Source organism: Dermacentor andersoni, chromosome 4 (assembly GCF_023375885.2).
Source record: "Dermacentor andersoni chromosome 4, qqDerAnde1_hic_scaffold, whole genome shotgun sequence".
In the NCBI taxonomy this organism is placed as follows: domain Eukaryota; kingdom Metazoa; phylum Arthropoda; class Arachnida; order Ixodida; family Ixodidae; genus Dermacentor; species Dermacentor andersoni.
Genome location: NC_092817.1, coordinates 57859878 through 57884424, shown reverse-complemented (window position 1 = coordinate 57884424; position 24547 = coordinate 57859878). Strand labels below are relative to the sequence as shown.

Here is a 24547-nt window from a genome sequence, read left to right as displayed (position 1 = left end):
CATGAGACACTTGGTCCACAGAGAAACATACTCATATTGCTCGGCATCCTACACTGACAAGACCAGACTTTCTGGAGAGGTTGCGCTCATAACGAACGCGGTGCAATCCGTGGAGTCGCCACAGTGATGGCGGCAAGCGACCATTGTTTCATTTTCATGTCTGCTAGCCAGAAAGCTTCCAAAACTGCCAGGCGAAAATTTACTCGGCCAGAGAAGTGCGCCGTGCAGTGGTCGGCGCAACACGAGAAAAACGCATGCACTCTTGCTGGCTCTGGCAGCCCGCGGGTAGTGAGAACAAGAAAATTGAAGTGGCTCAATGTGTCCTTGTGAATAAAAGTCAAAGGAGAAAAAATAAATAAGAACGTAGTTACCTTTGCTGGCTTTAGTGTCTTCACATGGATGCTTTGGCACAGGTGAAAAATATGTGGTGTGGTCATGGTGACATGATGGCACAGATAAACCACCACAACGCTTTGTCTCATCCAACCTTGCTGGGTGCATTGTCAACTTGTCTGATAGTGTGCTGATTTGGCTTGTCTCGTTGTATGGTCCGATGTACGACTTTAGAAAACGTAATGCGCATTTGGTGTCAAATGTTTATAACAACATTAAACCCACACAGTTCCAGAATTGAAAATCTAAAGAATGACTTTAGAAATGTCAGTGCACCTTTCGTATTAAAAGTTTATAGAACCTTATGCCCATAAAGTTTCGGAATTGGAATCCATGCGCTCCGTAGATTCCGTGGCCTCCGCAAGATGCCGCGACGAGCCCGCTTGCCATCGAAATGCCCGTGAAACTTTGTGCTTGGATGGGGCACCTTGCGTTATGTGACTCCCGGTGCATGGGCGTTCCCGCGAGATCCAGCCCTAGTTCGCAATGTTCGCGCTGAGATGTCTTTTCAAGCGTGAAAAACATTCTAGACCAAATCCAGAATGATTTCTGTCAGCGGGGGTTGTTTTGGCCGGCGATGCATGACAGCACGAAAAAATTTTGGGGTGGGGGCTGAAGCCCCATAACCCCCCCCCCCCTGGCTACACCCCTGGACTTAAGCAATGTAGCCTGCTCCACTACGCCAGTTTTTATGTTTTGTCTATACTGTGCCCATGGGGGTGAAAATTTACCATACATTTGCTCCAATATTATGTTTAATTTTAGTGCAGTTGATGTTTTGAAATATTCTGAAAGTACTATGAACATAATTGCATTTGCAAATAGTGACTTTGATTAGGTCTTCAAATTGAATAGAACACTATTCAATTCGTTATTCGAAAGTTTCAAATATTCACGCATCCCCCCCCACGGTAATATTGTTGCTGAAATATCTACAGAGAATGCTTCCGAATTCCAACCTCTTGCTCATAAATCTGAATGCGCCTATGATTAGTATAATTAGTAGCGGGAATGTGTACTGAAACGACTCAATTCCATTCTTGTCTGGGAATTTTTTATTGCAGATTGGTTTTACAATTGGTTTGGTGACCTACTCAGCAGTCTGCGCAAACTTTGACAAAGTCTTGGAGAGCTACGAGGAGTTCCCAGAGCTGCATGATGCCGTGAAGTGTGAGTATAAATATGAAATATATTGAAGTTTAGCTTTTGCGAATTTGAAGTAGATATGCAGATCGTGGGCATTTCAGCATTGCTGGCAGTTCCTTTGTCTCTATGCCATAGTATTTGTTCTATGGGTAGCACTACAAATTTATTGAAGCCCTCATTACCAGGAACTCTATTATTTCGAAATATTGGCCAAATTTAAATTCTTTTTTTCTGGCCATGGTTCTAACCCATGTTTTTCAGCTGTTATCTCAAAAGTTCATGCGCAGGACTCCAGATACCTAAATCTCGCCTTCGAAAATACCTGGGAAATTTGGAGGACGCTTAACTTCACCTTTAAGTGTTCAAAGATCCCTGACTGTTTCTCATGGTTTCCGGCAAATGCAGCTTATGTAACCGTAATGTTTACCGAGAAACGCTGGCGGCGAACGCTATGCACGACAGCGGGCTTTCTGGTAGAAAGAGCCACGATGCGGCGGAGGCTAGCACCATCTGGAGGTGTTACAAGGAACCGGGTGCGCCGTTTTATGGCCTTTGAGATTTGCATTCGCAAATCTGGGAGGCCATGGCCGTTCTGTGGAAAGTACAAATGCTGAAAGAGGGGTTTGTGTCTGTGTGTGTGTGTGTTTTTTAGTGTTCGCGTAACAGAATTGTTTTCTCGTATAATAAAATACAATCACACGCTATCATGTCTGTGGGTTGTATGCAAGTCGTACTTTACGATTTTTCTACGTCTTTTACCTTGTGAAATTCAGCTAGTTCAGTAATTGCCTTGCGCCGCGTGGAAGGCCTACGTGGTTGAGTATGCGTGGTTCGAAAATGCCGACGCCGCATTTTCTACGACTCGGGGCCTTTGAGAGGAACCTTTAGCCCGGCCCCAACTCCGGCGCGGCCTATTTCATCATCATCATCAGCCTGGTTGCGCCCACTGCAGGACGAAGGCCTCTCTCATACTTCTCCAACTACCCCGGTCATGTACTAATTGTGGCCATGTTGTCCCTGCAAACGTCTTAATGTCATCCGCCCACCTAACTTTCTGCCGCCCCCTACTACGTTTTCCTTCCCTTGGAATCCAGTCCGTAACCCTTAATGACCATCGGTTATCTTCCCTCCTCATTACATGTTCGGCCCATGCCCATTTCTTTTTCTTGATTTCAACTAAGATGTCATTTACCCGCATTTGTTCCCTCACCCAATCTGCTCTTTTCTTATCCCTTAACGTTACACCTATCATTCTTCTTTCTATAGCTCGTTGCGTCGTCCTCAATTTAACTAGAACCCTTTTCGTAAGCCTCCAGGTTTCTGCCCCGTACGTGAGTACGGCCTATTTAAATACATGTAAAATGCAAAAACGCTTTTCTGATACATTCCCTGGACCGATTTTAATGAAATTTGTTCCATTTGAGGGAGAAAGTTAAATTCTAGTGTCTGTTGGAAGCAAAATTTCCATTTATGGCCTGAATTATGTGAAAAGAATTTTCAAAAATTCGAAGTTCGAAAAATATAGACGCACGAAGTTTATAAATTAATAGCTCTGCATCAAGAACAGATATCACTGTTCTATAAATGGCATCCATTAGATCATTCAAAGCGGACATATTTGATATGCCAATTTATATCTTACGTGAATTTGTTACGTTGTGTATGAGGGTTCTGCAAAAGCTGTATTTCCATATTACTGAATTTTTTTTTAGGTTCGTGTGTAACATATCAATTTTGTCCGCTTTAGACGTACTATGAGATGCAATTCACAGAATTGTGATATCACTTTTTCTTGCCGAGTTAGAGAGTTGTAAACTTGATAGTTTCGTTTTCTGAAAATGTTCGATTTTTGTCAACTTTTAATAAGAAATTGACCATCTACATCAAAAATTTGAAACCAACAGTCACTAGATTTTAAGTTTTTCGTTTAAATGGAACAAACCTCCTCAAATTTAGTGCAGTGGTTGCCGAGAAAAACTAATTCTCCTTTTACATGCATTTAGATAGAAGCACCCAAGCTAAAGGTGTTCCGGGGCCCGAGCGCCCCGGGGATGCGGAAGGCTACCCCCCCCCTCCCCCCCCCCCCCCAGCCCTGAAGTGTCATTACCAGAGTTTTTTCACCCACATCATTTGAGGTTTGTTTTGAGTTGCCTCTGTGTTTTGACTGAAAATTTTATTGTGGCTAATAGCTTACTGCATCAATGTTGGTGCGGACGTGCACAGCTTTTAATTCATACTTTCATTTTATTTCTGAAAATCCTGAAAATAGGAGGGAAAGCGCATTAGAAGCACCAGCGGCGGCTGCCTCATCCATATTTTCTCACTTCAACATTGTTTTAAATTTCCACAGTAAACATCATGTGCATCCAGAATATACTTAAATATGTACACAGGAAAAAGTTCAATATATTTTTGAAAGAGGAGGTAGCCAATTAACAATAATTTCTAAAGAAAGCCTATGCTTTGAGAATGAATATGTTGCTGTATGTTCACCTGGCTTCAAATTGCTTTGCGTGCTTTCTTGGCCCTGAAATAAACCTGCCGATTTCAGTGACCCTTTCGGCAGACTTTTTCATCAATGGCGTGAGAAATGCATGTGAATTATATGTGTTTCAGTATTACTTCTCTTTCCAGTAAGCAGTACTAACGATTCATTAAAAAAAACCTCTTCTAATAATTTATTACATCTATCAGATGGAAACATTGCTACTCGCATGCAAAGGTCACAAATACATACAGGGTGTCCCAACTATTGTGCACTAAGATTAAAAAAAATTGCAATTGCATTACTTGAAGAAAGCCTAGTGCGTATTGTTTCCAGTAGAGTGGAGTAGCCGCCAGTAATTTTTTCGTTAGAGATTTAATTAGTTAACTGTGATTGATTATTTAATTCGTGAAGTACTGTCCTAATTATCAAAATGTCACAACGAAATTTGTAGGCACCCCCAAATGACATCCAACTGCAGTATTTTCAGCGACGCACTAATTGGGTACAATTTTTTACGCCTGATAAACCCCACGAAATATGAAAAATACCACGTGACTGCGCTCCCACTCACATCATAAACTAGCGCCCTTGAACATGCTCCCTCCAGCCAGAATGAAATAAAGGAAATAAAGAAAAACAATGTGATCTAGCCAGTGCCTTATGTGCCGTGCCCCAGCTGAAGTAACACATCACATATTGTGTTGGAAACAAGCTGTGATATCTATTGTCTTAGCGTAGATAAAGTGCATGGGTGGTCCCTTTTTTTTTTTTTGCCACAGAACCTGTCGCTACAAAAGCGAATTGACAATGTCAATGCAAAGGCTTAAGGGTGCATTTTGTTTTGTCCCAGTCCCCATGAGCAGAAGGCAAAGATCATCCTTGCCTTGGGAGCTGCGAATGGCAGCAAGAGGAAGGCCACATATATATATATATATATATATGGAAGCCTCGCAGTACACCAAACATATCGGCGATCATCAGAAATTATAATTAGACAAACCGGCAACTTCCAAAAACAGTGGCGGAAGACTCCATTTTGAGTCCTAGCCTATGCACGGATGTTCTAGCATTTATGGCCTTGAAACCTCATGCTAGCGTGCGGCCAGGTACTTATTTCCAAGCCATCAGGTTGGAGGATTCTAAATCACTCAGCCTTTCATCCATACCACCTTAACCAGCATTAATGCTTGAAAGATGGGGAGCTGTAGAATCGTCTAGATTTCTGGGATTGGGTCCTCATAAAAGCCAATGAGTCACCGGACTTTTTTAGCAACGTCATGTGGAGTGATGAAGCAATATTTGCATAATGCACACTTGGAGTGACTCCAATCCACACTGGGTAAAGCGCACTCTGCACCAGTTCCAGTGGTCGTCCAGTGTGTGGTGCGGAATTTATGCCGGCGTTATAATCTGTCCCATCTTCTTCTATCACACACTGACTGGACAGTGTTACGTGGACGAAATCCTTGGAGTGGTGGATGAGTTCCTTAGCGAAGTCCTGCTGTCACGTCGTCCACTTCTGTGGTATCAGCAAGATGTGGGGTGCCAGCACACAGTAGCAGCCGAGCACAAAACTGGCTGGATGCAACTTTTCATGTGCAATGGATTGGAAGGCATGGGCCTGTAAATTGACCGGCTAGGTCACCTGACCTCTCCCCACTCGGTTTATTTCTTTGGGGTTATGTGAAACATTGTGTTTACATGATCGAGACGACGACTTCAGATGAGCTCAAGGAAAGGATAATGGATGTCTGCCGTAGAATTCCATCATCGGTCATCAAGAAAGCCACTAATGATGTGATAAAGCGGACTGAGTACTGCATATCTGCAGAAAGCCTATTCGAACACGTCCTCTAGGCGGCAGCTGGCGTTCAACAGTGCTTACGAATACAGATAGTAAGGGCACACTGGAAGTTAATGTTTCTTTTCTGACATCCCAATTGCCAATTTGGCACATTTATACCCATGCCGCATGGGCGCAGAAAGTGGCATTCAGTAGTTAGGGCCTTGAATTCCTGAATGACGTTTTTTTCGGCATAGCTGCCACACGTCCAATTTTAATGACATTTGACCCAATGATGCCGATAACAGCGTCTTCTGAAGCGTGCATTTTTAAGGTAATAATAAAAATATAAATGTGCATTTGCAAGTTTAACCTGCCTTCAAGGCTAGTGAAATGTAGAATTAAGCATACTATAGTGCCGCTAGCTTTAGTTTGTTGCTGTCTTGCTGTGTGCATGTTGCCAACGTTTAACACAGCTCCACTTGCACCAGCATCTCTTCTCATGTTTTTTGTCTTTTTTTACATTATACAAAACTTCATGTGCTTGTTTGTGTGTGCTGCATAGCTTAAACACCTAAGAGACACTTAAACACTTAAGAGCACGCATTTCTCATTTGAATGAGTTCTGGTCTTCGGTGACGAATGGCATTAAGGCAAATGCCATTTGATTTGCTCATGTGGCACCATGCAAATGACATTAAATAATAAGGCATTAGGAAGCTTATGCCATTTTCTGTGCCCGTATGGCTTAGGTGTTAGAAGCGATACATTTACTTTCTTGAACGCATCAGTTTTGCCTTTTATCTACACGTGGGTTGCTTCCTGGTCTGTTTATTTCACTTTTATTTTTTTTCCATGAATCTTTTTTGCAGCGTGCATATACTCTCATGAAAAATAAAACCATCATTTTAATTTGCCTTTAGTCCAAAGCAAGTTTCTGGCACGAAATATCGCTGCGCGCACTCTTTCGATGTGGTGCAAGCAGAGCTGGAATTTTGAAACATTCTATCTTATTGCGTTGCTTTTTGCACTTCGTGCAGGGTCAGAGCAGCCCTTCGGCCGCGTTATCAAGGGGCTTTTGGTATCAATGTGATCAGTCCTGAGAGACGGATAATAAGTGTGACGTAGAAATGAGAGGAAGGAATAGCTGCGAAGCCGGGAAACCTGCTGTTGGTGCTCCTTCCGTACCATTATCAAAGCGATATGTTGTCTCTTCAGTTAGTAACTTGTTGATGAGGGCTAGTTGGTTCATACTTGGAACTGAGGTGAAACAGCACGAAAAAGACGAGGACACAAGGAAACAAATACCATAGACAAGTGCTGTCTGTGGTATTTGTTTGCTTGTGTCCTCGTCTTTTTCGCGCTGTTTCACCTCAGTTCTATGTCTCTTCAGGTTTGTGTCAGACGAAGCAGTTGCTTTCAATCGGCTTCTTTGAAGGTGCTGCTTAACAATGCGGGTGGGAACGCAGTCATATGGTATTTTTCATATTTCGCGGGGTTTCTTTACCAGTCAGAAGAAAATAATATGCAGTAATTATGTCGGGGAAATTACTGCATTTAATTGTCATTTGGGGGTGTCTACAAATGTCTCATTGACATCTCGATAATTAGGACAGTACTTCTCAGCTTAATTAATTACAGTTATATTATTAAATCTCAGTAACGAAAAAGTAAATGGCAGGTAATCCATATTGTACAGGAAACATATGCACTAGGTTTTCTTTGAGTAACACAATTGCTTTATTTTTTTTTAAATCTTGGTGCATGATAGTTGGGACACCCTGTATAATTCACTCAGCAACCAAAATGAGGCCAAACCGGATTCACTTGAAATCAGAATCAACAGCAGTCGTGTGCAGCAGCGCTTATACTCGAACTCGCACACACAGAAAAAGCACAGCAAAAGAAGCTGCAGTTTCTTCAGAAAGGCGAAGGAGTAATAATGATAGCAAAGTACAAGACACTTACGTGAAGGAAGATTACGCCACCGTAAGACACCTGAGTGGACTCGGGCTGTGAAATTGAACTGTGTCCTACTATGAGGTCTTATACACATATAAGGCCGTCACTTCAGTGAACAATTCTTCGAGGTCACACAAAGTTTCTTCAAGTGCAACTGTTATTAGAGGTTATATATGTATATACATATGATTCAAAAAAAAAAAAAAAAAAAGACTGAACATTATGATTTGTTTTTACTGACGTTTCAGCCGGAGGTCCCGATTTTGTTTATCTGTGCAACACAACTTTTCTGAGACATTTCTAGTTGACAATCATAGGATGTTGCCACAAGACTGCTGTTTCCTTATATATGTATTATATCCAATATGATAATGGTTTGTATATATGTCAGAATGTATATTTGTGGCTGCCCCCTTGCACTGGTACAAGCAGCGAGCTCCTTGTCTTGAGTGCTTTTGCTGCTTGCTACAGGGAATGTGAGGGGCGTGATTGCTTGCTAGCAGGCAACCTGTTCCCATGAATAGCGTATGAAGTCTTTTGCATTCCGTGGTTGAGATTGTTGTATGCTTTTGCCTTGCTATGTCTTTTCAGCGACCTATGGGCTTCTCGTGGCCTATGCAGTCATCAGTGCCATTGGCTTAGTAGCAGCCTGCCTTTGCATCAGGGGAGCTTACACTGTGAGTTCTATTGTTGACTGTTTTGCAGAAATTGTCAGCATGGTGTAATTTGGTACTTTGTAATTTTGTGGAACTTTCTTTTGTCACATTAATACCCATAAATACTGTCAACATACTGTAATCTTGTACTTAACTTCCTTTGGTCAAATAAGACACACAAATATTACAGTAGCTTCCAGTAATGCAAAGCAACACTCTAAGTACACTAGCATTAGCATGCAAGTTATGTACAGTTAGATCTTTTAATTCGAAGACGCTTAATTCGAACATCCGGCGCCATGGTCCCGTCAAAGATATGTGTATTCTAATGGGTGAAAATGACCGGTAATTCGAATGGGCAACCATTTGCGATGGTTAATTCGAACATACCATGCTCCGACAATGTTCTCAGCAGCACGCCAAATCATGCGGCGGCGCCTCCAACTAGCATCGCTGTGATCCTGCCATAGAGGAAAGGCTTAGGAGAGACCCCTCAATGCCGCGTGAGAAAAAAAAGAAAAAAGGAAAATGTGGCGGAAATTTCATCCTCTCAAATGGCAAGGTCACCGTTTCTGCGTTGCACCGTAATGCCCCAGCCACACTAGCAGTGGCTAAACGCGCACTGCGGGAGGGATCAGTCCTGGACCAGTTTTGCGTGGCTTGCTGCGAATGGAGGAGACCTGTAAGAGTGGCCCCTACATTGACGTATGCACGGGAAACTAGCCTCATGCGGACCTGCCCGACCGCTCTATTCATACTTGTGTCTGCTGGACCACTTGTTTCACACTATCGTCTGCTTGCATCAGCTCTCGCTCGCAGATTTTTAAAATTTTCTTTATTATAATTTTTTTTTTTTACAATCATGCGTCTAAACCGAGATGTCCCACTGGAAAGTTGTTGGAGACAGTGCGCCATATCCGATTCTGTATGAAAATACAAACCCTGAATACAGGGACGCGAAGGCGACACCCAGTACCTCATTCTCCTTGTCTTTTGAACGTGGCAACACCGCAACAGAAGAGAGCACACTAACATGATTATGATCAGTGGCAACGACTTTGTCATCTTGATAAGGCATGACTGGCATTAGAACGCAGGATTAAGAAGGTAAACACAGCACTGATCTGTCAGCAGACGAAGGAAAAAACATGCGAGCATGCAGAGGTGGAGTGCATTAGAATACGGTTGAGTGGGACAAGCGGCTGGGGCAGTGCATACTTTGCAGTGAGGTGCGCGACGATGAAAAATATTGTGGCGGCGCTGCAATCGAAGTGAATTGGGCCACATCAAGGTCACGCCGTTGCAAACTGCTGGCGAAACTTCTCGGGTCATTTGTACTACTTCGTGCGCTGGTATATGCATTCAGACCGCTCAAACTGTGTTTATAATTGCATATGACATGTATTTGACATAGTAGTTCTGCGGAAACCCGCAAAGCGGAGATTTGCGGAAACCCGTAAGGTGGATTTTTCTTCAACTCTGAGACTTTTCTTTCAAGGAACCCGTATGGGTTTCCTTTGTAGCAATTGCTACGAACGGGTGGATGTCTGATTTTTCCTTTATGAATGACATGTATATATGCCTTAAGAATAGACGCCTTCCTTTCTCTTCTTTATTTCATTTGATTTTTTTAAAGTGCCTCTCGGTGCTAGCGCGTGCATTGCGGCCGCAGCGTCAGCTTTCATTCTGCTGTGTTACTGTATGGTTCTCTTTGGAGAACAAACATTTTGCTTGTTCTTCAAGCAGCATGTATCTCTCATGTCTATTTTTACGTATATAGTTTTCCATCACTTTCGAAATACAGACGGAAAAACATGTGTAATCTTCCTGCTTGCTGCTTCAAACAAATAAAACATATCTGCCACATCCGGTCGGTCCCTACGTGAGAGACGCCTGCTACACGCTAAGCGCGTCCTGCAATAACATAAAGTTTTCCAGTCCAGTACCCGATCCGGCGCCCTGTACTCAATTTTACGGGAAGTATTCTTCTAGAAAAAGAAAAAAAACTGCAGTGTAGCTTTCCATTCACGTTTCTGTCTTTCTTGCATAGCAGAATGCGGAGTAAATGGTACGGGCTCTTTTATTGCGGTCAGACCTTGGGCACCGAAAACAGCTTTAAGTAGCCATTATATAGGCTAATCTTTGGCCCGTAAGACGTGGGAACTTTTTGTCCAGTCCATGCTTAACGAAAACAAACAAACAAAGAAAAGAAAAAAACGCCCAGTGCCCTTCTGCTCTGTAGAGAAAGATGACCAGCGAAGCTGTGTATGTGGGCCCCTTAATGATGAACTGTGCCTCCCCCGCGGGTCGGCTTGGTATTGCACTATCTCCAGGATTGGCCCACGTATGGCGTGCTTAACCCTTTGAGGGTCTATATTTTTCGCCATATGCGACCGTCCAGGGTCGATTTTTATTATTGCTGATTCCGATTCTTCTTAGGGATGTATTTCGAAAAAAAATTACCGTAATTTTTCTAGGGGGACCGTAAAGTGAGAAAAAAAGATTTTGCGTTGGTATATGTGCACTCTTCATTCATGAATAACTACAATAAAAAAGGAAATAAACTTATCAGAATGAAAAATTTTATGCATTTTTATGCGCATAGTTAAACGCTTTGAAAATCCGCACACGAGAATATTTCGCAAGCCTCAAATGTTCCTCTTCTTTCACTAATACGTACGTCCATAGCGTAATTGAACCGCGTAGGTGCACGCACTTTAGAAAACTGTTTGGTTGTGTGCCCATCAAAAAAAGCAACGCGTGTGACAAACTTCTGCTAATCTTCATCTTATCACCAACCAGAAGCAATTAGTTTTTTGTGAGTGTCAAAAAAGAAAAAAAAAGCTACGGAAACGCATGCACGGCGGCATTCTTCCTATGCGCACCCCTGTGAGCACTAAACGAGCGAGAAACAAGCGGTCACCCTTTGAGCGATTAGGAACGAAATAGCCATCAGTTTTGCGAGCGAAAAAAGCCGAAACCGCCCTCGAAAAAAAATCTAATCGGCCGCCCGCCCGTGTGCACGCCAATGTGCGAGCGGTAGTATATAGACGCGCGGGAGCAAACTAGCGCTAAAACAAACCATGCAACGAAAACCGAGAGAGGGAGGCGCGCGAAAAAAATTCCCTGTATCCCCACATAGTGGCAGCACATGACAGAAAAGGAAAAGTTAGGAAATTGGTACGCTTTTTAAACGTACAGACGGCACCGTAAATATACGGCATCAACCATTTTCGGACTGGTTCGCGGTGCCGTATATTTAAGTCATTGACCATCAAAGGGTTAATGCCTGCTTCACCTCTGCCACGGCTCGGCCCGGCATTGCACTATCTTCAGAATCTCCCCACATGCTGTATTTACTCGAATCTATTGCTCACTTTTTTTCCCCATAAAACTGGTTAAAAAATTGCCTGCACGTTAAAATAGTACACCCCTAACTCTGTTTTACCATATCGGCGTTGGCATTTCAATATGGCTGCGTTGTGCGCGCTTCGAGTCTAGCTGCCGAAGCTTCCTCCATGCGCTGTAGTGCATATGCTTAGGTTAATCCACCGTCAGTCTTCCCATTTTCTGCGTTTGCTCTTAGCATGGAAGTGTCAACTGCGAAGATATGCCGAGTGTTCATCACAATGCCGCAATTAAACTGAAAGTGATCACGTGTGCGGAGACGGGCGGAAATCGGGCCGCATCATGGGCGTTCGGAGTTCCCGAAACTTGCATGTGGGACTGGCGCAAACAGGAGAGGCGTTCTTCTCCGGCGGCTGCTACGTAGGCACAGCTGTGGGGCCCCTATCTTGAAAGTGGATCTGCGATGGAGACAGTCTACGCATCTAGACGCACCATGCTGTGTTCCCGTTGCTTAGTTCACGTTTAAGCAAGAGGCCACACAAAGGTCAATTCGCTCACTTCTGCCATCGCACTTCCTCACTCCAGCATTCTGAGAAAAGGTTTCTGCAGTGATTGAGTGAGACGTGTTCATGTTTGCTTGTGCGCACGTGACAACATGCTTGTTAGTTTAGTTAGTAAGCAAATGTTTAAAAGCTTACACGGCCGATAAAACTACTATCCTTACTTTTCGTATAGCTGTCTACTAATTTGCTATCGCAATCGATGCTTCGCCTTTCGGGCAAAACTACGAGATTGTTTATTTGTCGCAACTTTAGTGCATTGGGAGTAAATCATAGTTTTTCTAAATGAGTTTTATTTCTGTATGAAATAATGAGGTGATCAGTACTGTAAAGGACTTTTTTTAGGTCACGGCAAACGGGTGCACATTACAATTGAGGGCGCGTTAAAATTTAGTAAATAATGTATATGGAGTGCTTAACGCCTGCTTAACCTCTGCCGTGGGTCGGCCCGATATTGCACTATCTTCGGGATCAGCCCACGTATGGGAAGTGTTCAATGCCTGCTTTACCTCTGTCGCGAGTCGGCCTGTTATTGCACCAGCTTCGGGATTGGCCCACAAATGGGGAGTGTTTCACGCCTTCTTTGCCTCCGCCGCGGGTCAGCTCGGCATTTTACTATATTCAGGATCGGCCCAGGTATGGGGAGTTCTTGTGTCTACACACCATCACGAGGGAACTGGCCCTTAACAGCTTTGCTGTAAAATTGGCGTGTTCCTTAATGACAACGAATGACAAATTGGCGTGTTCCTTAATGGCATGTGCGCGCGGTAGCGTCAAGGGGTGCCATCGAACCAGCTTTGGAAGAAGACGACGCTGAAGCCAATTGTGATTATGATAGTTTTGTATTAACACACTGACACGATCCTGGGGCAAGTAGCCCTTAACTCTTTCATTACCATGCCTATTCAAATGATCACCGGTGATAGATGCTTTAGATCACCAATTTTGACAAGTTGGAGTCGTTTCTTATCCACTTAAGGCCATCCACTAGTTATTACAGGCACTGAACTTTCAGAATCAGTGTAAATTTTTTTGCTCTGGCGATGTGATTTTTGACAGACCTTTTTGTGAACTAATGTGCACATGTTGTAGCGAAAAGAAGCGTGGCTGTCACCTTCTGCTGCGCTCGAGAAAAAAGCATGCCACTCATGATTACGCTGCACTAGCATCAAAATTTTGCAATCAAATGACTCCCAGCAAGTCAAGAATTAAATTATATCACCGGCTTTGCCATATATCCAACAGTGGTGAGTGGTGATAATTAACAGAAAATTACGCCAACTGTTCACTAGTGAGCTTTGATTTGGAGTCCGAGTCGTGTTATTCGGCCAAATTATATTTCTAAAGGTCCGGCGCATGTCCAACATCTGGATCTGGCATTTTCAACCAATTTCAAAGAGTTTTGGTTTTGCTTCTCTTGTAAATTCCAGGAAAGGGACACTTAAGAATCGCTGTTTAACACCTAAGCCGTCCTCGGTTTCTTGAATGATGTTATCTTACATGTTATAAGTCCATTAAATTCGTAGAGCATCCTCGTTCCAGAGGATGCCACTGCGATAATTGCTTTGCATAGCACATGCCTCCAGGCCCTTGTGTTTCAAGGGCTCTAACAAGGCAGTAGGGCTCTAGCCAATTTTAGAATCTGACATAATTTATGCATCGTATCATTCTTTTGTGATGCATCTTAATGTTCATAGTACACGTCATATGTCATCACCATAATCTTATTACAGATAGATTTTATGCACTTATAGCGACTATATTTAAGGCCCCTTTACAGCCACGTGACGTCAACTTCATAGAACTCATAACTAGACGGCAAACTCATTGCCACGGCAATGGCACTTTTTGGCAATATCTGGCCCTTGCGCCAATGAACACCACATATTAATTCATTCAGGCAAGGGGCACTGCCGGTGTCGCTGCACAGTTATCGAAAGTAGCTCCCATGGCGTCGTCCCGCACGGCTGTGTCGCGAGAAAAGCATTGTGCTAGAAACTCTGCTGCACCCGCACTTCAATTTAGTGATGAGGACTCGAGTTATGATTCCGAAAATGACGGGAAAGCAGATTCAAGCTCTGACGGCAACGGTGTTTTGAGTCAGCATGGGACATCCACAGCTGTTCACCAGCGAGTTTTTGCGGCCTTGAGCGGTCTCCTTTCTTGTGTGCGCTTATCTGCCAATCTTTTTGCACGACCTGAGAGCTGTACTGATTATCTTTAGGGTGCATACTTCGTTTGGTTATGACATGCTGCTATTGGCAGCAGCGAAACTTCTGTTCATGCCAAGAAGGCCACCCGTAATACATCTCGGCCCAACACTACAGATCAGCGCAAGGCAGTTTACAACAGCGTGGGATTTTTTCCTACTCTTCTCTGCAGAGGTGTTAAAGACAATCTGCAAGAATGCAAACAGATATGCTTGGTTGCATAATCTTGTAGTTGCCCAGCTATGCTGATCGGTCCTGGAAAAGATGTATGACTCTAGACGAACTGGTGAAGTAAGTTCCTTGGACTTCTCATCGGACCATTTTCAGAAGATGGCAAAAAGGCAGAACTGCAAAATGTGCTACGAGGACTACAAAGTTGAACAAAAATTAGACGTCTTGTGGGAAAAGTGCGGAGTGCACCTATGCTTCACAAAATCCAGGAATTGCTTCACCGCATGGCATGAGTGATGAACTGGTCTTAGTGTCTTTTTTGTATCCTAAGAGCGGTAGTGTACTGAGCATTTTTTTTTTTTTTCAGATGCTATTTCTGGGTTATTTATCTTTGAAATGTATATTCTGAATTTTCTTTGATATCAATGTTTTTGTGGATATCATGTTTTTTTATTGTTGTTTTTATCAGCTGGCAGCAAAAATGGCACTTTCTAGAATTTTTGTTTTACTTAGTAAGACTTTTTGTTTGGCAACATATGTTTTTGGAAAGAGCATTTCATTATGCACAATACGCTATGCTGCAATGTGTGCAGGAATATTATTTGTAGTGGTAAATAATTTTTTTCCTCAACCTATAAAAAACTAAAATTTTTTTGCAGCAACTGCAGAGTTAACAGCTTCGCTGTAAAAAGCGGTGTGGTAGCCTAATTAGTGGCTACATAGTGGATATGGTGTTGCACTACTAAACTCGAGCTCACGGGTTCAAACCAGGTCACGAAATTCGATGGGAACAAAATGGAAAAACACTCGTGTACTTACTTCTGTTTAGGTGCATGTTAAAGAACCCCACATGGTGAGAACTGAACAGGGTGCCTCATAATCGTGTCACCAGTCATAAAACGTCAGAATTTTTTTTTTTTTTTATGTAGAAGGTAGCTGCGTTCTTCAGCATTTTTTTAAGGTTGCAAACGAAATAAATTATTCTCGAGTTCAATTTCTCAGTAAACCACATTATGCTTATCTTATATTTCATACCTAAACGTAATACCGCTCCCAACTGTATGTCCACTCAACTAAGCAGCTTCTGTATTATAAATGGCGGCTTTAAGTTATCCGGTGCACTATCATAAGGACAATAATGAAGCAGTTAAAGGAACGGCATGCCTCGTGTTCACGTAGAGATATTTGTAGATCTGCTGTTGTGTTTGTTCAAGATAAGTGTGGTACCACATTGAGCACCCAGTTTAAGGGGTTGCAGACATCATGAGACTGTCAAAAAAAATGTTTGTTGCCTGAATCAAGTTAGTAGATTCACCGGCTGCCCTGTAACGGGGTGTTTATATTAAATGACAGCTAGGAACTTGTTCAGTAGAACAGATTAGCACCCATGCATTAATTATCTCGGAAACTGGTGCGCCTATGTGCAACAGCCACAACTCTCCAGCAGCACAATCATTCAGAATAGGAGAGCTCACTTGCATCGGCCCCTCACCTTCGAGATTTCAAAAGTGCTGTTATGTGTTACATTCGAATGACAACAGCTATTTGGTAATTTTTAATAGTGAATTCTGAAGCTGGATACGATCTGAATAGCAAATACCATTGGATTAGACTGTATTTTTCTACTTCATTTCTCCTGTTGGCATGTTAGAGGAGATCGCGAGACAAGCCACGGAGATTACATTGGTAAAGACTTCCCAGTTTCCCTGATTCGGTCTGAGTATATCTGCAGTATTTTTTCCCTAACACTGTTGTTCATATTAACATCTGATAATTGCCTTGATTCCTTTTCTCGGAAATTTGATTGTTTCACCTGGGGCTGCTGCAGTTATTAAAAGAAACATGTTTGTTCCGGTTGGGAGTTCTCACTTTCTCAGTCAGTGCATAAAGAATATTTGATCATTTTCCTCTTACATATATGTCGGGGATATGTATGTCGTGGATATATGTCGTAGATATGTAAATCTGTACCCTTAGATTTACCGAGCAGTGCATTGTTCATCTCCATCTCTTCACACCACGCAGTTAATAAACCTGGTTTATTTCACTATAATATTGTTTTCTTTGATCATTGTCCCTCATCAGTACTCCACCAACAAGAAGCGCACGTAAAATGACACGATATCAATAAAATTATCTTGCATAGCTTTGTATGTTGCACATACGCGGCTACTGTGGGAGAAATAACGTGTTACTTTTAGAAAACAGTGTTAAAAACAGCAGTTTACCTGGCTAAAAATACATTTGGTACTGGCTGACTAGAGTCGCGGGCACACCAAAGCAAGTAAACCATAGAAAGTTGTGCTGCAGACTTTCAGAGAGAAAAACTGGGCCTCCGCCAGCGTCCACGCAATGAATGCGTGCTCCCTAGCAAACGACGCACTTGACAACGACAGCAAAATTGAAAACGTCATGTTGTATAACCCATGCCTCAAGTACTATGTATACGTAGCAAGAAGGTGTCAATAAAAGAATTGCAGTTGAAATAAAGCACCATTATAAGAGCATGTGCAGACAGTCGGTCTCGGCCGCCACAGCGAAATTGCATTGAATATGCCGTGAAGCGTGTCTCCGCCCAATCCAGCACGCTCGCAGCGCCGTCGCACAATTTTTCCAGACGCGGCACCTCAGTGGGAAAGCGCCGTTAGGCACACTCGACCATTGTCTAGCGTACTCTAGCAGAGGCAAGCAGCAGCAGAGGCCCAGTCCAGCTACGGCAACTCTGGTGCTTTGGTTTCAGTAGGCAGCAGAAGTAATTAGCGCCATCCAGCAAGCTGGATGTGATGACTTCCATGTGATGTCACGGGATGCCCGAACGGTCCACACCACTTAACCACAAGCAGCTGCAGTGGCAAACCCACTGCTCTGTCTAGGCTAGGTTTCTCCATGGCCGCTAGTTTGTGTTTTGCGCAAAAAACCGTACCACTGTCTGTCGGGCACCTTGTTACTCAGACAGCAGTAAAGGGCGGTGATGGTGTATACAATGTCACCACTCCCCGGTTGGGTGGAGAGAGATTTGAATTGCACCAAAGGTATTTGGACCCTTCAGATGCTATTTTCTTGTTAAATAAATGTTGGCACGAAACAAGCATCATGAGGTTTCTGGAATGGTATTTGGACTGTCCACGTCAACTTAGTATTTGCCTTTACTGTCCCTTTAATCAGTTCAATGCTCTCAAGTCCGCTGCTGCAGTGATTTTTTAGTGATGTCTTGTGCTTTGAATGTCTTGTGAGCTATTTGATTATCTTTGCAGGACCAACGACACCTGCTGCTCCCATACTTGGTGTTTGAAGGACTGTTGATGCTCGTCCAGGGCGTGACAATCATCATTGTCATTATTGCAATTGTCGCCAGTGTGAGTGCACATTCCCTTGTCAGAGAAGAACATGGTTTGGTTTATGTTGCATACAGTTATTTATTGTCCTCTCTATTATCTTTTTCTTTGTTTCCTAACTGTAACAGCAAAAGTAAATCATTTATGTGACAACAGTCAAACCTCGATATAATGGGCACTGGTATAACAAATTACAGGATATAACAAAATAAAACTAAAATGTTTTTAGCCAATATCTTCATGTAACAAATAATATATAACAAGGTTCGACTGCAGACTATTCTTTTGCTCGCATTAGGCTGACTGAGACAATAAGAGTAACAATGTATCAGGTTCGTCTGGTAATCTATCCTTTTGATACTCATGCATTCATTTGGCAGAAAAAAAATTGTTTAGCCACAGAAAAAATTAAGACCAAGCTTTCTAATTAAATTTTTCATGCAAACTGCATCGACATTATGTACAGTCGAACCTACTTATAACGATCCTAGATATAACAATTTATTCATTATAACTACCACATTTCAGCACATTTAATGTTTTTGTTTTCTTACCCTGGCTATTGAGACAGCATCCATGTATATAAGGTACACTGTTTTAAAGCACTGTACTGTTACAATGAATGCTTCAAAGTTAGTCTCAGTAAAGAGAGGGTGCCCACAAAGTGAGAAAGGTATTGTAATAGACTTGACAAAGCACAAGAACGCGACTGAACTGGGTGTATAGAGGCATGCACCCAGCTCCAGTCCAACCGCAATGAAGATATGACCTCCAGGATGAGTGAGCGAGTCTTGCGCTCGGATTTGAGAAGCCATTAAGTAGTCATACCCTCTGAAATTGGGTTGCTTATGGTCTGCCCAATTTTGGAGACCATGAGGAAGGCATAGAAGAAGGTGGCTTACTTTTGTGCAGCTCCCCATCCGGCACTACATGGAAGCTTCTCTAGCTTGGTTCGCCCTGCTTCACTACTACACAAATGTGCAAAATGTTGAGAGTTAACTACGCTGTTATTGGGAAATCACGGTTCGTCGTCACTTTTAATGTACAGTGTTGCTAATATTAGTCACGACGGTATTCTACCTTTCAAACTTTTTCGGCCAAGTGACACAGAAAACGTAGCTTCTCAACTGTCAGCGTGCTCTGTGTCACGTGGCTGATGTGCGCAGCCATAACAGGCAGACCTTTGCGAAGTGGTGATATGCTGCAGTACAGTAGTACTTTGCACTTCCTACTGACTAGAATGCTTCACTCGTATTCAGAATCCACTCAAGTCCCACTGATTGTAATATATGGTAGAACATGTAAGGTCTGTCCGGAAAGTTCGTGCAGTGAGTCAGCAGAAATGTGGAAGAGAGTACAGCGGCACCGCTTTTTTGCTTGCTCCACTCAGAAGGACCCGTTTTACCTCTCTACGAGCCGGGCTGCTATGTGACCAGGCAGAATTTTGTTTGTGCATATTTTGTGCAACCCATTTTTATTTGTTTAAATGGAGATCAAGAAACAGATGAACCAAAGGATAAATATCAAATTTCTCGTGAAATTGGGCAAGAATGGGGCAGAAATTAATTCAAAATGCCTATCAAAGGGACGCCCTAAAGAAAAGAAACTGCATTAAAGTGGATACTGCGTTTTCGGGAAGGCTGTGAAGGCCCCAAGGTCGGCAAGCCCCTCCACCTAGTGTAAAGATGAAAATATTAATCGTATGCACTCTGATGCTCAGTTACCGCTAAAGGACTGTCAAAATGATGTTTTAAGCACTTGGTTTGAGAAACTTGTTCACTCACTGAATTTTCACTGAAAATTTGGAGGAGGAGGAGGAGGAATAAACTTTATTAGTTTGGAAATGAAAAAAGTTAATGCCAAGATGGTGCTGGAAGCGCTGACTCCTGAGCAAAAGTTGTGAAAGTTGGATTGATTGGAAAAAGTTGGCAGTTTTACGCGAAAGGCGAAGCATTGCTTGTGATAGCAAATTAGTAGACAGCTATACGAAGCAAGAATAGTAGTTTTATTGGCCATATAAACTTGGAAACATTTCAAGACGTGAAGATAATTCAAAAGGAAACATCACTGCTAAAGTGCTTAACAGGAGAGCACTTCAGAGGGTGCTTCAAGCAATGGAATAAGAGGTGGAACCAGTGTATTGATTAAGGGGGAGTATTTTGATCGTGACCGCATTGATATACATCTGAAAGATTTTGAAATGAACTTTTTATTTAACATAACGCACATACTTTTGGGACAGGCTTTGTACAAGCTCTTGAAGAAAAGAAATGGCAGCAGCTGCCCCCACAGGTTCGACATGACAGGTGATTGGAACCGGGTGCCAATTTTAAACAGCTACAATGCCGGATTACGTTCTTTAGATTGGCATTGCGTATAAATTGGGCATTAAAAAAAACTTTTTAAGTTGTTTGGAACCAGGTGCAGGAAGGTGCCTTAAACAAAAATGAAGACACTGAAAATCCAATTTTCAAACTGAAGTGGTGTCAAATTGTAACCAAAGGACTATTCACACTGGTCATGAAGGTGAGGCCAAAATACGTGCTGGAACTGATTGCTATTGCCATAGAGTTCTTACGTGCGAATGCAGTGCAGCTACATCTCGCGGGCAAAACACAAGTTCATGAAAATTGTACATCCATTGTACCACTCACGGCAATATTGTTGTATGTACACACAATGAATCTAGAACATGGAAAATTTTGGTCACGCTCTGTTTGCTTCTATCTGTGAACAATAATGGGTGTGAAACTGTGTCGATCTTCAGTTCATTTTGCCTTTCATGCTGAAATGGTATTATTTCATGCTGAAATGGTATTACTGTATTTGACACTGTAATGTTGCCAGAAGTTTGTTATGTATGGGCATAAATGTTCTTGCAATATATACGGTAACTATGTTTTCCACCAAAAATTAATGTGCATAACATTGCGCCATTCCAAAAAAGCCACAGTTGAGCAGTCTGCCCCATGAGGTATAGATGACACTGAGGTGCCCCCACAAGCCGCCATTAGAGGACATGGGAAAAATCCCCCATGTACAGTATGTAGCACAGTGACAGAAATTCCACAAAATTGTGGAACTTATGTTATTGCACTACATACCGTATTTACTTGCATGATGATTGCACTTTCTTTGTCAGAACTGATGCGAATTCAGGGGTGCTATCATTATGCGGGATAAATATTCCGCGTAAAGAAAAAAAATTTTTCATCCTGCATTTGCTGCGGGATGACAACAAGTCAACAAACAGGCAGCTGCCGCTGTAACAGTGTGGGGCACCAAAATAAAAATGGCGGCCAGTGGAGCAAGCCGAACGTGCTGAACGCGATTTTTTTTCTTCTCGTGAGTACATTATGTGCATTGAAACAGTTTCTTCCGTATCAGTAATAAATAATATCGGGAAGTTTGCGGCAATGGCATAGCCATGTCCACTTTGAGGGGAAAGAAACGGAGATGGGCGCGCTCGGCTGCCAGTGACATAAGCACATTGCGGGCATGCTGCGAAAACTGTGGCATTTGTCTTCATTACTATCCTGATATGGCATGTTTCCGCTAAGGGTGGGCAAATATCTTAGCTGTGTAACAAGCGTCGGCGTGTGAATAGGGTACACTTCTAACATGTCAGTGTAAATGTGACTACTATCGTTGCCGCTCTCAATTTGTTGCGTGCCCATGAGTGCAGACGAGAAGAATCTAAAGGTGCCTTTTTTGTTGTTGTTGTCGTTGAGCACAAGCATTATAAAGCCTACAAATAACAAAGCCAAGGCAAGTTTGGGTGTAGCTTTCTTTTTTTTTTTCATGGAAGTGCGGAAAGTGATGAAAGGAATGAAATGGGGCATCTGCTTAGAATGTTTGGTGCGTACAGACTGCTTGGTATGTCATGGAAGAGTCGTTCACGTAGCATTTGACAGCATTCTACATATGGTAAGCACGATCACCATTAGCTAGACTTGGCACACAACATATCGCTGCGGCAAGCTCGAGGGGCGATCATTACACGGGAAAGAACAAAAATCTAATTTTGACGACAAATTCAGTTGTGCGATCATTACGCAAGTGTGATCATTATGCAAGTAAATACGATATATCTTACTGTAGCTGCTGACATCAATTTTGGTGTTCATTTTTTCACGTTCCAAAGGGCAAGTCCACATATATCAAATTATTTATATGACCACCTTCCACGAAACCATCACAATCGTTCGGAAAGGGAGTTCGGCTGTATTTTCAAGTGTTTTAGTTATTTTTTTATGAAGAAATCTCTGAAAAAACTGTTGGTTCAGTCCTTCGCCTTATTAAGAATGCAATGTAATTGTTGTTTGTCTATAAACTGTTAGCTAGTCCTGAGCAGATACTGTCAAATATAGGACATCATGAGATGCTAGTGCGAGGCGCCTTTGCTTGCCGTGTCTTGTTTATGGATTGTTTCTGGCTCGCCAAGTCTCTTGCACAAAGTACTGCCATTTTTCTTGCATAGGGGTGTGTCAGGGTCAGTCACTGCGTTTCAGCAGTGACTGATTCCCATCATTGAAAATGCCATTTGAGGCAAAAAGATAATGTTTTCTGGCCAAGATTTCACCACTAATGGGTATCAGAATTTGTGTTACTTTTGCCAATAAGATGACTAAATTTTTTTAAATAATACCTGGCACTATGCAACGGCTTGTCGGTAGTGCTTGGTCAGCAACAGTTGCCTTGTCTTGAATAAAGTATTTTTGTTAATTAGACTAGTTGTCACTGAAGTATCCAGTACTTAAAATTACATTTTTTCTAGTAGCCTTGAAATGGTACAAGTGTCACTGCTAATCAGAGCCCAATGTAGACTTCACAAGCATTATCTAATAACTAATGAGTAGTTACTGTTGCTAGAAACCAGGCACCCATTATTGCATTACCAACTTTCAGGAATGCATATACAGAAGCTTGTAACGGCCCTTGTATAGTTCTGGCACTCTAAAGAGCCAACACTTATGTCATAGTGTAACTCGCTGTTTGCTGACATCTGCTTTGATGATTGATTGATTGCTATGAAATTTGATGATACACAAGCACTGTATGCTTTCTTGGCACCTTGCGCCTAACACTGTATTTTTGGTACAGATGCTCATGATATTGGGGTGACCTTCCTTTTGTCCTTGGCTTCTTTTTCAGGGTGCCACTCAGTTCCTTGTACTCCTCTGCGCACTCATGCTTTCCCTGGCCTTGCAGGTAAGGCTGGTTTGCAGCATATGCAAAGTGTGCATATCTGTCTCCCTTTCCTTCCATGTTTTTTAACACTAAGCACAGTGCCATTCAAGTACATGTTTGGGGGCTTTTTCAGTCACAGTTATGCAGGGAGAAAGAGTCATGCTTTTGTTCAGCAAGCATTCAGCTTGCTGAACAAATTGTGCAAAGTGTAGTTGCTCGAGGCCTGCTCACCCATTGGAGCAAAACATTTTGCATGGTGTCTGGAAGCAATGAAAAATAAATTAGGAACCTAATTCTTTCTCCCTTAATGTTTCATTCTTGCCTTACAAGACAGCAGTGTTAAGACAACCAAGTGCCATGTTGCGGTAGCTTAAAGGGGACAACAGGATACATTGATACTAGCATACTGCAGTCGGCACGCATTTACTTTGTGTTCCTAGTTTAAAAGGGAAAGGGGCCATAAAGTTCTATATTTACACATGCTGGAGCATGTTTTTGTCCTATTAGTTGCATTTTTAACACTATTCTGCTTAAGTAATAAGCGTAACACAGTGAAGAGCCTTGTATGCATTGCCCAATTTAGCCCTTGCCATAGTCACCATGACATGTTGAATACTTTTCCTAATTTTCTCAAAAGATCATTGCTGATGTTGCTGTTTTGGAGTGGCGATTTCTCTCGTTCTGATTACACTATCGCAACAATTCATTTTTGTTAGAAAGGTAGATAAAGTTACAAAGTAGGCCTAAAATAGAAAGCCAACTCTCGTTACAACGGACCCGGATAATCCGACAAAAGTCCGTTTTATCCGAAGTCCGTAATATCCGAAACCCCTTGCTTCCCAAACTTTCGTCACGATGTCTAACAACTTTATTGCAAACGTGGCGAAAAGTGGCGAACGTCCAAAGTAAAAAACAAGAACAAAAGAAAGTCGCAGTTTTGGGATTCTCACCCGTGCTCTTGGGACAAAGGAACGACAACACAGTAGTGCAAACAATCACAAGGGCATTTATTGCACCTTTCATAGATCAATGCGTGCTAGCCGAGTTGCTATCCACAAAACATGCCGATGGGCGCGCCAAATCTGAAAGTCTGACTCACTGTGACCAGATAACGAGCGAATATGTTCGCCCCATGCTGGACACCAGCGCCTGGTCGTTCCTGCATACGGTCACGCGAACGGTGGCGCGTTCGAACGAGGCCTCGCAAGACGGTCTCGCAGAAGCATGGATCGGCGCACGCGCAGAACGTCCGCGCCACTTGCCGACTCCAAGCCAAAGAGGAAGCGCCTTTTTCTTTCCGCGCCC

At 42.6% G+C, this 24547-nt stretch overlaps 1 protein-coding gene across 1 annotated transcript in view; it reads left to right on the top strand.

The window, feature by feature from the left end:
* Positions 1-24547, top strand: part of LOC126536140 (uncharacterized) — a 38950-nt gene that overhangs the window by 6167 nt on the left and 8236 nt on the right. Inside the window, exons 2-5 of the mRNA XM_050183005.3 lie at positions 1458-1563; positions 8364-8449; positions 17972-18073; positions 23207-23263. Coding sequence (XP_050038962.1) covers positions 1458-1563; positions 8364-8449; positions 17972-18073; positions 23207-23263 — 351 coding nt within the window. The remainder of the gene's footprint in view (positions 1-1457; positions 1564-8363; positions 8450-17971; positions 18074-23206; positions 23264-24547) is intronic.